At 40.8% G+C, this 16,524-nt stretch overlaps 1 protein-coding gene across 1 annotated transcript in view; it reads left to right on the top strand.

The window, feature by feature from the left end:
* The window catches only part of ankrd50 (ankyrin repeat domain 50), a 41,447-nt gene that overhangs the window by 6,584 nt on the left and 18,339 nt on the right, over positions 1-16,524 (top strand). The window contains exon 4 of the mRNA XM_039813218.1: positions 9,540-9,772. Within this exon, the coding sequence (XP_039669152.1) occupies positions 9,540-9,772 (233 nt within the window). The remainder of the gene's footprint in view (positions 1-9,539; positions 9,773-16,524) is intronic.

Here is a 16,524-nt window from a genome sequence, read left to right as displayed (position 1 = left end):
GATAGAGCTAGTCTGGTAGCCTCCGGCGAACATGAATATTCTTTGGCTTTTTCAAGTTGTTATTTAACAAGACAGCATGGCATTACTGGCTTACAGCAAGCTTTATTTATTACATTTTGACAGGTTATATTTCCATCCAGTTATCAGGTCTTGGAATTGTAGGAAATTGTGAGGCGCAAAGCCAGAGATGTAAATAAATGTTTGCAGTGATGTCTTGACCGTTATCTAAATGAAATGAAAAACCCTCAAAATTAGTGGTAATCGGTTCATCCCTACTCAAATTAATGTGGGATCAGTAGAAAACGGTAATTTCAACAATGTCTCTGTTGGCTGTTTTTTGCCTGATTTTTGAACACACTTTAAATTCGGGAATATTTCAGTTTCAAGTAAAACCAACAAAGACATTTTTATTGAGTTTGCGAGGGAGCATTGTGTTTTTTTTTCTTCCTTTTTGTGGTGACTTTTTGACTGTTGCACATTGGGCGGCCCTGCTTATTGGGGTTAAGGGATGCTAAATGACAGCGGCCTTGTGCCTTTCATGTGGTGCATGGCTGTGGAAAAGTCGCTGCAGATTAGGGCCACATTTTAGAAAGAAAAAAAGGGCTCCCAGTGTGACGCATCAGCTCCAGTCGAGCAGATGAGGAGAAACAGCAGTACTGGTGTGGCTGCAACGATGACTCAGCAATCTGAGGTCAGCCCCTGTCTCCACACCACTTGTGTGTGTGTGTGTGTGTGTGTGTGTGTGTGTGTGTGTGTGTGTGTGTGTGTGTGTGTGTGTGTGTGTGTGTGTGTGTGTGTGTGTGTGTGTGTGTGTGTGTGTGTGTGTGTGTGTGTGTGTGTGTGTGTGTGTGTGTGTGTGTGTGTTTATGTTTGTGTGTGTGTGGATGTGTGTGTTTATGTGTGTGTTTATGTGTTTATGTGTGGATGTGCCTACATGCTTGTGTGGGCATACATAACTCATTCATATTATTGTTATCCCACTCAATAAATAAAGCTCATGTATGATGGTGCCCAATCTCCTACAAGAGCGCACAGAGAAAGAGTTGATGCAAGTTTAGACTCATTCATGAAGGCACAGGAGGGCTGTAACTTGATTTTGTAACTTACCTTGTTGAATAATAATTTAGTCAATATGAAATAGAAGAAAATAGTAAAAGAAATCTTCATCATATGTTCCTAGAACCCAAATGTTAGTCTTTAAATTGCTTATCTGGTCTGACAAATAGTCCCAAACCGGACATTATTCAAATAATAATGGCAGATGAAAGCAGCAAGTCAGCAATCTTTTATGAAACTAACCAGTGAATGTTTTTGCTTGATAAATTACTTAGTCTAATATTATGATAATAAAATATCCATTACTAAATATGCAGCAATTAAAGCTAAAGCTTTTGCGGGAAAAAACATTCTGGTATTATTTATGAAGAGTTTTAACACTTTCAAACCCAGCTAATCTGCTTCAAAGGGATTGTGTGGTTAGATCAGATTTAATTGACAGTGGTTTTGCACCATAAGCAAACAAGCCCTCGACTGCCATCACATTTTGATTCAAATACTGCTTAACTCTGATTGGTGGGTGTAAATATGTGACATTTTTACCTTATTCCAAATGAATTGGGTATTTTGGATCCCACCGCTCATAGTAAGAAGCTGATTGAGAAAATATGTTTTTAGGGCTTTTAATCAAATATTTTATGATGATCGACAATTTGTTTCAGCACTGTGTTATTAGTATTATATCACACCTGTGCCAGACAGCTCACAGTCCTGCCTTGTGTCATCAGAAATCTGTTGAATTGCACTAAAATCCTGTCTTGGCTGGCACTGGACACCTTGCAGGTTTACCTGTGTGTTGAAATCCGTTTGAACTGTGTGTGTTCATGTGTTGAGGCTTTTGCGCACAAAGACAGTTGTGTGAGGAGAGCAGAGAGTGGTTCGGAGACTAAACTGTGGCAGGAGCGTCGGTGCGGAGAAGAGGGAGGGGGTTGAAAAGGATGAAATTTCAGATTCCTTTGACAGTATTGGATAGCTGGCCAGGAATGCACACCTCGTCTGGGTTAGGAAGAGCTTGGGGGGTTTGGAATAGTTATCCTAGGTATGTGTGCTGGCTAGAAACCAAGTGTGCAGTGTGTTTACACTTTTGCAAATCATTAATAGGCTGCATTAAAGGGGTTAAGAAGTTTGACTGGTGATTAAAGAGGCCTGTTTTTAAAGTGCCCATATTATGAAAAAAACACTTTTTCTGGGATTTGGGATGTTATTTTGTGTCTCTGGTGCTTCCGCACACATACAAACTTGGAAAAAAAACAAAGATCCATGCTGTTTTGAGTTAGATACGGCTTTCTGAATGTCTTCTGCCTTCAGTCTCTGGGTGAGGAGACTGAGGTGAGAAAATCTGCAGGGCTTTCTACGTCACTAGCCGAAACAATGTGGCTAACCGTAGCATGCTAGCTCGTTCTCAATGGCAAAACACTGCTACAACATGCACTAGTTCCCCATAATCTACAAAAGAACTACTTACATGTCCCTGTTCTGCAGGTATTCCACGCAAAGTTGGAAGTGCGCCCTCGTTTAGAAGAAGTCTCCCGGCTAATCCTGCCTCGTACTGACCGAAGTTGGAGAAACGAACCGCTAGCTGTGATCCTTACCTAGCTACTGCGCATGTGCGCCTCCCAACAAAGATGGTAAAGAAGTGAGATGTCTCACTCTGTAGCTAAAACAGAGACCTGAACACACAGGGTGAAAAGAGGAACTGCAGCAATGTGCAGTACAACAAAAATATGGTGTTTTTTTTAAATTAAACCATGTTCCATATTCTGGTACAACCTCAAAATACAATTATGAACCTGAAATGAGTATAATATGGGCACTTTAAAAAATTTTATTAGAATTTGGTCTATATGAATATTTGGATTTAAAAAAAACAACCTATTAACAGGGTAGATACATTGAAATGAAATGGTAAGTCAAGAGAAAATCATACTTAACAGCAACACTCTGGTGTGATGTAATTGAAGGGTGGGGAATGGGTTAGATTTCACACACTCCCAAATGCAGCCCTCACAATAACAATGTGAACACTGTGTGGGACCTGTCCCATGACAGGGTATTTAGAATCAAAAACATCATAAGACTTTGTCAAAAAGATCACCAGACCAGATAGCAGCTTCATTTTCAATTTAAAGTACATTAGTAAGGGTCGATTATGGGGAACCACCATGGGCTTCTTTTAAAAAGGAACCGTTGTTTTTGTGCAAGTTACCCAGATTTGGCTCTCACGCGCACCTCACTTCCCCCCGACCAAGCAGTCTCCAGGACATTGTTTCTCAGACAGCTGGAGGCATTTGTCTGCTTGGGATCCAGCACAGAATTGATTGTGCAAATCCATTAAGCTGAGATCAGATTCTCGCATTGTCCAGCATGTTTAAAGAACAGCAGAAACAAGCACTTTTTTTTTTAAAAATACTTACAGGACCATTCAAATGTGATTGGACTTTCTTTCTTCTTTTTTTTTTTTTTTCTGATGTGTCGTGTCCGTAGCCTATGTGAGTTAATCTGCTTTTGACAGCTTGTGGAAAACACCTGATTTGACATCACTGACTGAGGTGTAGCCTGAAGTGGAACATGCTGGAGATTTTCAGCTTTTAGTGGGGGCTGAGTGTATTTAGATATTTTGCTGAGGACATCAATGTCTGTACACATGTTTGATAGCAATCCATCCAGAAAATGTTGAGATGTCTACATCTGGACCAAAGTGGTGGACTGAGCAAATGACTGACTGACATCCCCAGCTAGTGGGGCTAGATAAAAACAGAGGAGATAAAATACTCAATGAGAAATTCATCAAAATTGGAGCTTCATGAATTCTAAACTGCAACTGTCTCTAACCTGAGATATGAAATGTGGGCAGAGTAGCTTCATGTGGGGGAGATGTTACTAAATTGTGCATTTAATAAAAAAAAAAAAACTGTCAGCATGGTTTTAAGCTATTTTGTGTTAGACACGATGCAGTTGTTCAAGCATAATATGGATTTTTTTTTTTTGTAAACGTTGCCCAATCCTCTACTCAGTTCTTGTGAACAAATTATTATAATTGGCATTTCTGTATTTCTTAACAATAGCTAATTTACTGCTGCATGGTTGACATCATCAGAGGGTTATCTGTCTAATGAAAAGCTCTCAGCACAAATGAATGTAAATATGTTGTCCGCAGCTTACATAACTGCAGTTCTGCTCCTGTGCAATCACTGTGTATCAAACCCTAGATTTATAAAAAGCTTTGAAAAACAAGCTTTATTCAACGCATAGCCATTTTGCAAAAACTGTAATGAAGCCTTACATTTGGAGTTCATGTCCAATCAGATAAAACTGGAGTGCGACGATAACAGATTGAGGAGGAAACAAGAGCATATGGCTGAGGTAACAAGGAGAATCCAGTGTCTCAGCCTGGCTGTTGAGAACATTTGCTCTCAGCACCACTCGCATCAGTCTTATTGTCCGCATCACTGTGATCACTTTGAACAAGATGATTGCAGTAGCGTTATGCATAATGTAAGGATTACTGCAAGATCTGCAAGATTGTTGTCTTTCACTTTGGGTGAGCATGAGTCAGCTGTTGTCGTTCAACTCTGTGGCACTAAGCTCTCTTGACTTTGCAAAGACGCTGAGCGCGCTTCCTTTAAGTTGACTAGATACTAAATAGGTGTTCTAATAAAAAGGCATATCCTGGTTTTTTACTGAACGTGGTGGAACGCTATGTCAGTATCACTCTGCTGAGAGCTTGACTCACCAGTCGGCCCAACTTCCATTAATAGAGCAGCGTCAAGGCCAGACATGATTCGTGTATTTCACTCTCTGTTTTCGTGTGTGTGTGTGTGTGTGTGTGTGTGTGTGTGTGTGTGTGTGTGTGTGTGTGTGTGTGTGTGTGTGTGTGTGTGTGTGTGTGTGTGTGTGTGTGTGTGTGTGTGTGTGTGTGTGTGTGTGTGTGTGTGTGTGTGTGTGTGTGTGTGTGTGTGTGTGTGTGTGTGTGTGTGTGTGTGTGTGGCGTTTGAGTATGTGGCATGGATTTCAGGCTCTGCGCCCGCTCTATAAAATGAGCTGTGTACATTTGTACGGCGCTGGCTCTGTGCCCAGTGCTGCCCTGTCGGCCCGGACATCTTCACTAAAACGTCACACTGAAAGCTTCACTTTGCACATTGTGGTGGGAGCGACGGCCGCTGCAGTTGCGAACACAACACGACAGATGGTGAGAGCATTAGATGCATTTCACATCCCCCCTTCTTTTTCTCTTAAATAGCAATTGGCGTCAACTTGGGCAAATGTTGAGGACTTGAGCAAGAACCGAAATTGGTTTAGTTGTTACAGATGTCCAAGACCACGGTGTGTGGCTGAATCACTTTTAATTTTCTGGCTCAGGTATGCTGCAGGTTTGCCTGGCAAACTAAATCAGCTTTTCCTGAGCTTATTCTCTCTCCCTCTCCATCTCCAGCATCCCGTGGAGTTTTCTTTGTCTGCAGTCTGCAGTCCTTTGACTCTTTGACAGCCTGAAAGTAGCTGAATTGTCTGAAAAGAATGTCTCTTTGTTTTGCCCACTGGCTGTCACTGTGGATTTGATTGTCTCAGTAGGCAACCTGGCCTCAGACACAGCCATTCACACACACTCACACACAGTCACCCCTGTGGATGGACATTCCTTTTGGCAGGGCTCCCAGATGGCGCTGCAGGTTCTCTGTGGCCTGCAGCCATCAGAAGGAGTGATTGACTGTGTTTCCTGAAAGGCTGAGCAACATGACGACGGCACGTGAAGGTTGGAGACACTTTGCACTGATTTCTTTCCCGCTGAGGGTTCAAACTGGGAATTGGGAAAAAAGTTTCAAATAGGAGCTGAAGTTTGTGGGAGCTTTGCAAAAACAGGTTTAACTGTCCAGTGTCCACCTGAGGGGAAGCTACATTTTAAAGGATTTCATCTAATGCTGAAATGAACAGTCGAGCTGATTGACAAAAACAATCAACAACATTTGAATTCCAGCTTCTGAGATGTATAAACCTGCTACTTTTCTCAGTAGAAGTGGATAATCTTAGGGGTTTGGACTGTTTTGCGGGACACACAAGCTGATTAAAGACTTTGCCTTGGCCTATGGGAATTTGTGGGAAGAATTTCTCAGACCCTTTCAGACCATTTTATACACTAAAGATAATCAGCAAATGGAAATAAGTAATTGACAGCTTAATTGAAATATCTCAATTTCAGCCCAGAATGGCAACCATTTTGGAAAAAGTGTTTCAAATATTGGAGTAAAGGTGTTGGCATGATATGGGAGGCATTGGTCAGGGTAAAGTGTGATTTCAGAAGTAAGCTGTATACTTTAATATTAGGCTTAAAATATATGGACCTTTTCCTCCAAGACTTTCACAACATGTTATTTACTCTGCCATATTGTACATTGTTGTCTGAGGTCAAAGACATTGCAACTATTTCACAGCATTCAATTTTTATCAGACTGGTTTGATATTACACAACTTCGTTTTGGGTAATTTTGTAATGTAATATCAGGCATTGGCACTTGCACTTCTCTATAGTAACCAAAGTGAAGTCATTGTACAAATGGCCTCTTCTGTATGGCCTAGTACTTGGACTGAAAGCACACAGACCTTCACCCCAGCCATTCCTGCTCCCATGTGCTTAAGGATAATGAGCTATGGGTAAAATGTAAGCCTAAAATGGTAGATGCGTAAAAGGGAATGGCTTTGGAGCCACAGGCTTAGTGACAGGCTGTTGAGCATCCAGAGGAAGTCTCATTAAAACAGTATTTTAGTGTTTTATGACAAAGCTTACAACCAATGTCAGTTCCATTAAGGAAGAGTGGTAGTTGAAGAGTCCCATCATCTGGAAGGTGACCGATTTTTATCTGCGCAACAGCTACCCGTGAAAAAGCCTCAGATGCCCTGAAGCAGTCTCTCTACTCTTGAGTTTTCATTTCGATTAATTGATTTGCTCAGCCCCTATTTAAATGTTTAATTAACCTAGACCCAGATTAAAATGTCACTAATTTGAAATCCTCAGATCCCTTATCACGGCCAGTTGAGCTGGAAGTAATTTTATGGGTCTTGGGAAATGACTTTTTTCCCCAAAAACGGACGTCTTATGGCTAGCTTCAAACTGTTGGTGGCAGTCACAGTGGAACAGAGGTCTTGTCAGCACAAACTCCACTCCAGAGAACACAAATTGCATTTGTCAGGCTATCCAGCTTCAGTGAGCGTTAATGTGTGAAGGTACACATAAGCACTGGAGCAAGTAGATTCCATGTCTGGCTTGCAGTTTGGCGTTGATAAAAGGTTAATGTAGCATTTAAATAGTTTGATTCGTTTGTGCTCAGCTGAGGATTGATGTGATGCGTGATACAACGTGCAATACATCATCTTTTGCTTTGTTACTGGATGCCACAGGGCTGGTTTTAATGGGGCCTCATATTTAAACCTCAATAATTATGTTTCAGGGAGATTTGTCGAGGTTTGACTCGGACAAAAGGCTAGTTGTCATGATAGTTGCTGAGCACATTTCTCTCCATGTCTTTGATATAATCTCAAGGCTGAACATTTAGCTCCCAGGCAAAGTTTTTCTTTTTGTCGAATAAAAAAAAAAATCCACTGAATTATAAATGACTGTGTCTCCTGTAAGCACAAATCATCCACAGTGGGCCGGTTAATAGATGCAATTTGGGTTGGATGGAGACATATTTCAACGCATACACTCTTTACCAATTGAGACTGATGAACTGAGAATGTTACGCCTCAGTAAAATCACTCTCCTGCTCTCCGTTGTAGTGGCAGTGTTGAAATAAGATAGCAAAATAATTAAGGAATAACACAGATTCTAAAAGAGTGACTGAAATGGGATTGAATTTTAAAATATATTAAAACAACGTTGCACTAACTAGCTACAAGAAACCAGACCTTTTCATTCTTTTCTTTATTTATACATTTGTACAACATATTGTTCTCAACATGTATAATAAGTTCATGAAAATATTCATTTGAAAAAAAAAAAAAAAAAAAAAGAAAATAACTCATAAACATTTCCAAAAAGTAAATCTAGGATCAGTTGATATTTACATCATCATTTACAAACAAAATTTTTAAATGTGCCATGGAATATTATTAATATAAAGTTCACACTATTTTACAGAAATAATTTTTCCTTTTTAAAGTAGTTCAGTTCTTTCTCCTGTCCTCTTTGTCTTACCTCTCTCTAATACACTTCATCTTTTTGTGTTGTCGTGCTACATTTTTTACTATAACAGTATGAATTTATGTTCTTCTTGTGAACAAATATGAGACCAGATTAAACAGTTGTTGTATTGGACTGAATATTTATGTACATTATTGTACAGCTTGTGGGAAAAATAACTTGCAGTGCTATACAATCTATTCAACCTATTCAAAAACACCGAAAAACATGTACCGTAGAGCTCATTTTGACACAGTAACCCCCTAATTTCCACCAAGCATGTCTGCGCTGCATTCCGGGCGCGAGACTGTCCAGTCCTCAGACAGTGAGAGATTCATCTTGGAGGTGGAAAAACATAATATGACATCACAGATCTTTTTTTTTATCAGAACAGCACCAGAAAAGAGAAGGCATGAATGGAGTGGAAGGTAGACACGCGATTGTTCTGTAAAATGCTTGTAGAGTCAGTATAATCTGCGAGTCGGGCAGCAAGATACTCCACTTCTGAGACGCGGCTGGCGTGGTATGGCACGTGGCGGAGGACGTAACAAAACAGCGGCGCAGCCGGAACGCAGTACGGACATGCCCAGTGGAGAATCGGAATAACTCTGACAGATAGTGCTTTTCCCCATGAATCTCCTAAGTGGCAGCAAGTAGTAGTGGAAAAAAGGTGACTTGAGTGTGGGGGGCCCAATTACCCCAATGTCATACCATATTTTGCAGGTTGTGGGGGAGCATAAGGATGATTCATCCCTATGCCATCCATAAAACACATACTGTAATTGCAATAGCAAAGTTGACATGCACAACACATGTACAGCTAACTGCAACAAGTTTAAGGTTTCTTATTTTGTTTTTTTACTGGTAAACTAGCAAACCTATCTGTTTTCACCAAATTACTCAGTGTAAAAGAGGCTTTATTAAATCTTGCCTTACTTGTTGTAATTTAAGCAGAAGTCTGGTATTTGCTGGCGGCGTTGAGAGTGAAAATGAGATTCCAGCATCAGACATGCTAATTGCGAACAGTGGCCTCGCATCATTAGCTGAAAATGCAACCACATTACAATAGTTATTTAAAAAATACGACAACCTCTTCTCCTTTTTTTTTATTTGTGAATCCTCCACAAGAAAGAAAATGATTTGCCTGAAATTATACTGTACTTTGAATGCAGACTTCAGACAAGTGCTGTCTCTCAGAAGTTTGTTGAACAGAAACTAAAATGTTATTGTTTATTTATGAGTCAGACACAATCAAAAAAGGTGAAAACATAACATTTCCCTCTCTTTGTTTCTCTCCTCCTTCTTTCCTCAGATGTGTCCTCTTGCCTCTCCTGAGCGTCAAGCCTCCTCAGCAGTCTCTCTTCCTGCTCGTGGACTCCATCGATGAAGGCTGTCAGCTAGGTGAGGGGGAGCAAAGGTCCCCCCCCGGCTCCCCCAGGACCATCGCCGAGCTCCTGGCCAGTCATCATGAGTTCCTGCCTCCATGGCTGCTACTCATCTGCTCTGCACGACGACAGAATAAGGCCATTACTAAACTCTTCACAGGTAAACAGTCCAGATTTTTCTCTTGAACACATATACTCTTGGTTAATTTAGGTCATTATTCTGTAAGTGATATCCAAATAATTGGTTTAGGATGTCATATGGCAGCAATAAATCACTGTCAAAATAATTGTGATACTATTAATCACAACCCAATTGAGCTCATGTAAATAGATGTATGCTACGCTTGCTATTTTTCTGTGTAAATGTGATACATTTCAACCGAAAATGCGGTTACAAACAAAGCCTGCGGCGTCGTTCCTTTTCTGTCCTGGCTGTTTGACTAGCGCAGATGCAGAAAGCTTTCTAACATGACAACATGCCTAAGGAGATTAGGGTCACCATTGCAGACCTCTGTAGGAGTTGCAGCGCTTCCTTGATGTCCTATGACACTGTACCGTACCAGCTGCTATTATCTCCTTGTCAGGCCAGCAGCCTTCTCTGTGGTGATGAGCTGGCATAACATTAATCAAGGACCTGTCTGTGTGGGAGAAAGTCTCCTCCGCAGACTCGCACTGCGGTGTGTACCCTCACTACCTTTCTAAAACCACTAAATGTGGGAGCTTCTCATGCCCTCGGCGTACTCCTTAACACATAACGTAATATCCCAGCAGTCTAAGCAGTCATTTCTATGCAGCCCCACTCAGGAGATGCACGAAGTCAGGTTCAAAGTTAAGAGAGCTACATTTTTATTTTCGATCTTTTACTGCCTAAATGGTGTAGTACAATGTCCCAATAAATAATATTAATACATATTCTGGATTGTAATTTGCCATTTTGCACATTCTAATGCTATTTTGTGTATGACATCAGGCATTGTGAGAATCTAGCATGGAGACAAAAGCAGGTTTTGAATGTTGTCTTGATGATACTTTTTTCTTCTTGGTGGCTCTGCTAATGTTGTGTGTGATCATGTGTGTTGTGTAGAGCAGCACAGTAGGCTGCCAATCAGGAACCTGTATGATACAGGTATTGTCTTGTTTGATTTGTCTCTTGTCAGGGTGTGTATTGTTGTGACATTTTAAGATGATGTAAAGATAACATTTTCAAAAACTTGGCATTCAAATAATTTCATCTTAAAACGTTACTGGACTATGCGACGGTAGGAAACCTGCTGAAATTCAGCAGCTCCAGTTTGACCATCAAGCAGGGCTCCAGACTAACTTTTTTCACTAGGAGCACAGTGGCCTCCAACTGAAAATTTTAGGGGCACAACCAGAAAATGTAGGGGCACACACCGTAAATCAACATGCTAACCAAATATTCACATTTCTACTAATTTCCACTGTATAACTAATAAATACTTTGATAATAGATGCAGAAATTACAATGTGCTGTTTCAAATTCAGTGTCACTTTTGAAGATGCAACATATAAGGTAAACTGACAGCCCCATCGCTGTCATGACAGTAAAAAAAAAGATATATATTTTTATTATTATTGTATTTGTATATTATTATTTTTTAGCCTGTTTTATTTTCATCATGACTGTTTTTTAATTGCTCTTTAATGTTTCATGTAAAGCACTTTGAATTGCCTTGTTGCTGAAAGGTGCCTGTAGAAATAAAGTTGCCTTGCCTTACAACCTCAGCCTGTCAGTCAGCCACCAGGGCAGATAAACCACAGTTGTGCCTGGCTGCTCGTCTCCGAGGAAGTGTAACATCAACAGCACCGCGACCGTTTTCGGCTCGCCATTAATATCATGTCGCAGCAAACGCTGTCTGCGTGAAGTTATGGAAAACTGTAACCACACTAGAAACCGCTTTATCGGCATTTCCGTGACTCGCTGTGACTTCAACAAAACAGCAGAGCTCCGTCTGCAGCGCTGCGTGTGTGCGAGTGTGTGTGTGTTTGTGTCGGAGAACCGCTCTCTGTCAATTTTCAGAGAGGACAGATAAGCTTGCTCTCAGGTACCGAAATTTCAACGTTTAAGGTGTAAAAAAAGGGGGCAAATTTACTGGTCACACATGTGCGACTGGATGTAAAATTCAGTCGCACACTCTCAAATTTTGGTCGCAAAATGCGACCATTTGGTCGCAGTCTGGAGTGCTGCCACCAAGTTGGCCCAGCATTTAGTGGCGAATTTGATCCCTGGCTTATGTTCACAAGAACAATGCCATGATGTTTTGCAGGTGTTCTAAAAGTCAGATGGTGCGTAAAGGGTTGTGAATCTTCCCTGGTCTCACGATTCAATTCGATTTACAATTATCCTGTCAACGATTCGAATTGACTTGATATCACGATGCATCACTTCCTCAATATATATTAATAATATTTATATTGCTACACATGGTTTTCCATCGACAAATTCAAGCAGTCAGATATATACGAACATATATACGAACTCCTCGTTTTTATTATATATGCTCTTAAAAAAGACACTTCCTAAATGTAGTGGAGTCTGAACACAGCGGGCAACAGATAAAAGGCAAAAACAAAAACCCGAAATCAACAAGTAACATCAGTAGGCAATAATCGATTATAGTCTGTCACTGCATCGATGCAGAATCGTCTAGGTCCGCATCACGATGCATCAATGCAGTTATTAATTTCAAAGCCCCCAGGTGGGTAGGCATGTTTCAGACCGGTTCGTTTAAAGGGATAAAATACTGATAATGCACCTGTACATACTCGTATGTCCACTTTGAATGCAGCAGAGTACCACTTTACTGTTTATACATGTGTATGCAACTCTCTAAAGGTTATCTGAGGGACGGTCGCAAAATATATTCAAAATATACATTATTACAGCTGAAACGATTAGTCCATTAATTGACAAGTCGACCACTGGAAAGATAATCAATTCATCATTTCTGTGTTTCAGCTTCTCCGATGTTAGGATTTGCTGATTTTCTGTCATTGTAAGCTGAATATCTTTTGGACTAGTGGTTGGATAAAACTAAGCATTTGGAGGCAATTCTGAGAAATTATTATAGACATTTTCACAATTTTATTCACAAAACAATTAATCAATTGCATTAGTTGCAGCCCTAAAACATATAAAACAAAAAATATGCAAAACGATATACATTTATTGATTCAGTGTTGGATTTTATTCTTAAACCTATCTACTTGTATACATTCGTACCTCTTGGATGATCTCGTTATTATAGTTAGCAATGTTTTTTTTTGTGATCAACAATTTTTTATTAGAAAAGATTGAAATGTTACATTTACAGTCACATTTACTTTGAACATACACAGCACAGACTACAGTACAACACTCAGTACATAGCTCATGAGAGATAAAAGCGAGATGTTACAGAGATGAAAGATAGCAGTTAGAATGGCAATATTAGCTAGTAAGTATAAATAGTTTTCAATGTTGTGATTTGCTAGGTTTTCATTTTAACCATTGGTTTTAAACCAATGTTTCATTATCAAAATATATAGATTTCAAAAAATGATTTAATTTCAGCCCAAATGTAACTGTGGACCCGTTGTTCAACAGTGAATGCAGCTTAAGCTGCAGACGGCCGACCCTCGGCAGAAAAGGCAGTTGGACTGATCGGTCTCCCCGAGTAGGTCAAAAAAGTCCATAACAGCAGGTGGCTCTAATCTGTATTTTCGTACAAAAATGGAAACCGGCAGCTGATTGGACGAACGCGTCACGTGGGTCTGGTTTCTCCGGAAATTCAAAGCCAGACTGTCATGGCGGCTTGTTCAGAATCCGATCTCATATTATACTAAAATAGTTCACCGAAACGTGTTTCTGAAAACATTTTAAGCGAGAAATAGGCCGTGCAGTTGCTGAATCTGTCTTCATTTCAGATTGACAAAGGTCAGTTTAAAATATTTTTGTCAGATTTTGAGAGACTCTAGTCACGCTCATTCCGCTCCCCATTTCCGGGTTAGCATTCTACCAATCAGATGGGTCATTTGAGTCCGAGTGCCGGCAGTGCCCGCCCCGCCGATTATACATGTCAAATCGGGCAAAATGAAGGCCGACAGCCCCTCGGATGGACGACTGCACGGAACACACTGAAAAGACTCGAGTCACCGACCTCGCCAGACTGTCCAACGGCCAATTATCGGCTTGGTGTGTCAGCGCCTTAAGGAAGGCTGTGCCGACCAGTCAGTTCAAACTACTTGGTCCACTTTAGTGTAGACCGCCACATGATTTGAAGAGCAGGGCTTTTCAGGCTTAAGTTCTCTTTTTAAAATGGGTGTCATTTGTGTAATGATTAGCTATGATTACATGATGCAGATCAGTGTCACCATTATCAGAGCACCTGTCTCTCATTAGGAGTGTCATGTGTTTACACCCTAACTCAACGATGTAGTTTGAAAGTAGGTTGTAAATGATTGGGTGCGGTGTTGGGGATTAAGTGAAATCTTAAGTGTAGGCATCAGACTGGTGGAAGTGCAGTTTAGATCTGATCAGTGTTGACAGTGGCAGCGTGTTTTTTTTTAGTCTTTTGTAGGTGCCATGCATCTCATTTAGCAAACCAACGGTGATGTAAGCTGCCCACTTCATAATCGCAGAGACATGCCCACCCACGCTTTCCTCTTAACATCAAAGCTTCTACGTAGGTGTCCGTGGTAGATTAGATTCTGGAATGGTATCAGAGTGTATTATAAAGCATCCTCACAGCATTCTGCAAAACTTTGAGCCCCCTGCCAACACAGATGGAGAAGAAGTTTTATATTTGATGACCATTCAGCAGCAATTTGCATTAAGTCGTATTTTCTGGTTTATCCTGTGTGGGTGGGTGTGTGTGTGTGCTGTCTGCTGCGGTGTCTGGCCCGAACCATTGATTTAAATCGTCAGATTTGCATTTGCACATAAAGTTGGGAGTGGAGTCACCAGGGGAATATATAGCCACACATGCCAAGGATGTAAAAGCTAATGGGATTCTTTTTTTTTAATCTGTAACTTGCTTCAGAGTATCTCAGGGACTTATGTGATTGCCTATTTGCCTTGCCTCCATTTATGTTGCTAGCTGATGAGCTCTCTGTTCTTTTTGTTTTTGATATGGTTTGAAGGGAATTTCATCTTGGAACAATCTGATAAACAGCAGTTATCTCCTTTCTTTTCTTTCTTTTTGGACTGGCTCTCATCTCTTTCCCTTTTATACTACCTCTTTGATGATGGTCAAGCTTGTGTCAAGCTCTTACTCCAATTGCCTAGCAATTGGTTTAAAAAAAAAAAAAAGTCTCCGTTTGAACAGAGCCAAGCTCACACATCAGATGTGATGCCCCCATTTCAAAAAAGTGAAGTGATGTCGCTGTGTTCATGTGAACATGCTGTTCTAAATGTAATGCTTCCATTATTGCAGTGCGTCATTGGATCCTATTGAGTTTGTGCATATAGAGATGCTCCTCCAGACCTACAATAAGCCTTGGCCTTTCTCCTCTGCTGATGCTTTTAGCGGCGTCTTTGTTTTGTCTAGATTCAGTCTTCCGCTTTTAGTTCAACACTGGAAATTCTTCTGCTAGACTGGCTTTTTTCCCCCTCACACAGACAGATGTAGACATGCAGGCAAACACATTCACCTACTTACCGTGTCCTCCATTAGCTTGTACGCCTTATTATGAATACAGCCATGCAGATGCTCCTTATTCATGCAGCACCAGACTTAAAATAGACCAACGGACTTCAGAGTATCACATTGAGGCCAAGTGTCCCCTAAAAATACCCTCCATATTGTTTACAAGTCAGAGATGGCAGTGGCCTGCCAAAAGACTCCACTTTCATGCTCAGTGCAAAGCCAACTCCTGTTTTATATGAGCGGCCTATTTTGTCTGGGGCGGAGGTTGTTTTGGTTTCCCAGTATACTCTGGTCTGCGGTGATGGGAATTTGGTGGTTGTGTGAATATAGTGTTGATAAAGCTTGAGGAATGACCTTTAACCAGAAGGTCGCTTTACAGCAAAGTTGCTGGACCAAAAGTCTGCTCCGATGCCTTTTTAAGACTTCTGAAAAAATGTAGGATCCTTTTTGAAGAGAGAAACTGAAGAGTTTCAGTTGTCTTTGATTCAACACATACTATCTGCAGGGAATGTATATATTTTTTTTTTCTGAAATGGATGCCTTTTTCCCCAGGAGCAAAGCTCAAAATTCTTCTTTACTTGCTCAACTGTTATTCCTTGTGTCTGTCTGTCTCAGAGTGGAATGTGCTTTTGGAAGTTTTCAACACCTCTGAGACCGAGCAGGAAGAAGGAGGCATATGACTTTTGCAGCAGAATGCCTCGCTCGCATCCGCTCGGCTAAAGCCTCACAAACAAAGACTGTTCTGTTTGTGAGGAGGACTACAAGAATTTTGCAGAGTATCCTGCTGGCTGAGTCACATTATATGATCACTCAGTTTTGATTACAACTCACTCTTCATGTATAATCTTTTGAAATGCACTACAAATTCTGTCTTGAGATCTAAACAAACACAGGGTTGTTCTAGAAGTTGAATCGATCTGTAGCTGTGCTGCTTCTTTATGTCCCAAGTAGGGCTGAAACGATTCCTCAAATAATTTGATTACAAAAAATCCTCGATGCAAAATGACTTGCCTCGAAGCTTCGTTAAATCAATGTTACCAACGTTGTATCGCTGACGGACGGTGTTTCCGCACAGAGCATTATTACTGTCGCACAGACACGGCTCAGTCTGCTGCTGGCGACACTGTCTATGTGCCAGAGCGTAAATAGCGAGGGGCTTAGAGAAGAGACAGGCTGGCGAAAACGACAGAAAGTGTCCAAAGTTTGGAATCAGTTCAAACGTAATTAAAACTAAAACTCTGTACAGCGGGTACTACTGCAAAAT

Source organism: Perca fluviatilis, chromosome 10 (assembly GCF_010015445.1).
Source record: "Perca fluviatilis chromosome 10, GENO_Pfluv_1.0, whole genome shotgun sequence".
In the NCBI taxonomy this organism is placed as follows: domain Eukaryota; kingdom Metazoa; phylum Chordata; class Actinopteri; order Perciformes; family Percidae; genus Perca; species Perca fluviatilis.
This window is presented reverse-complemented; position numbering and strand designations above follow the sequence as displayed.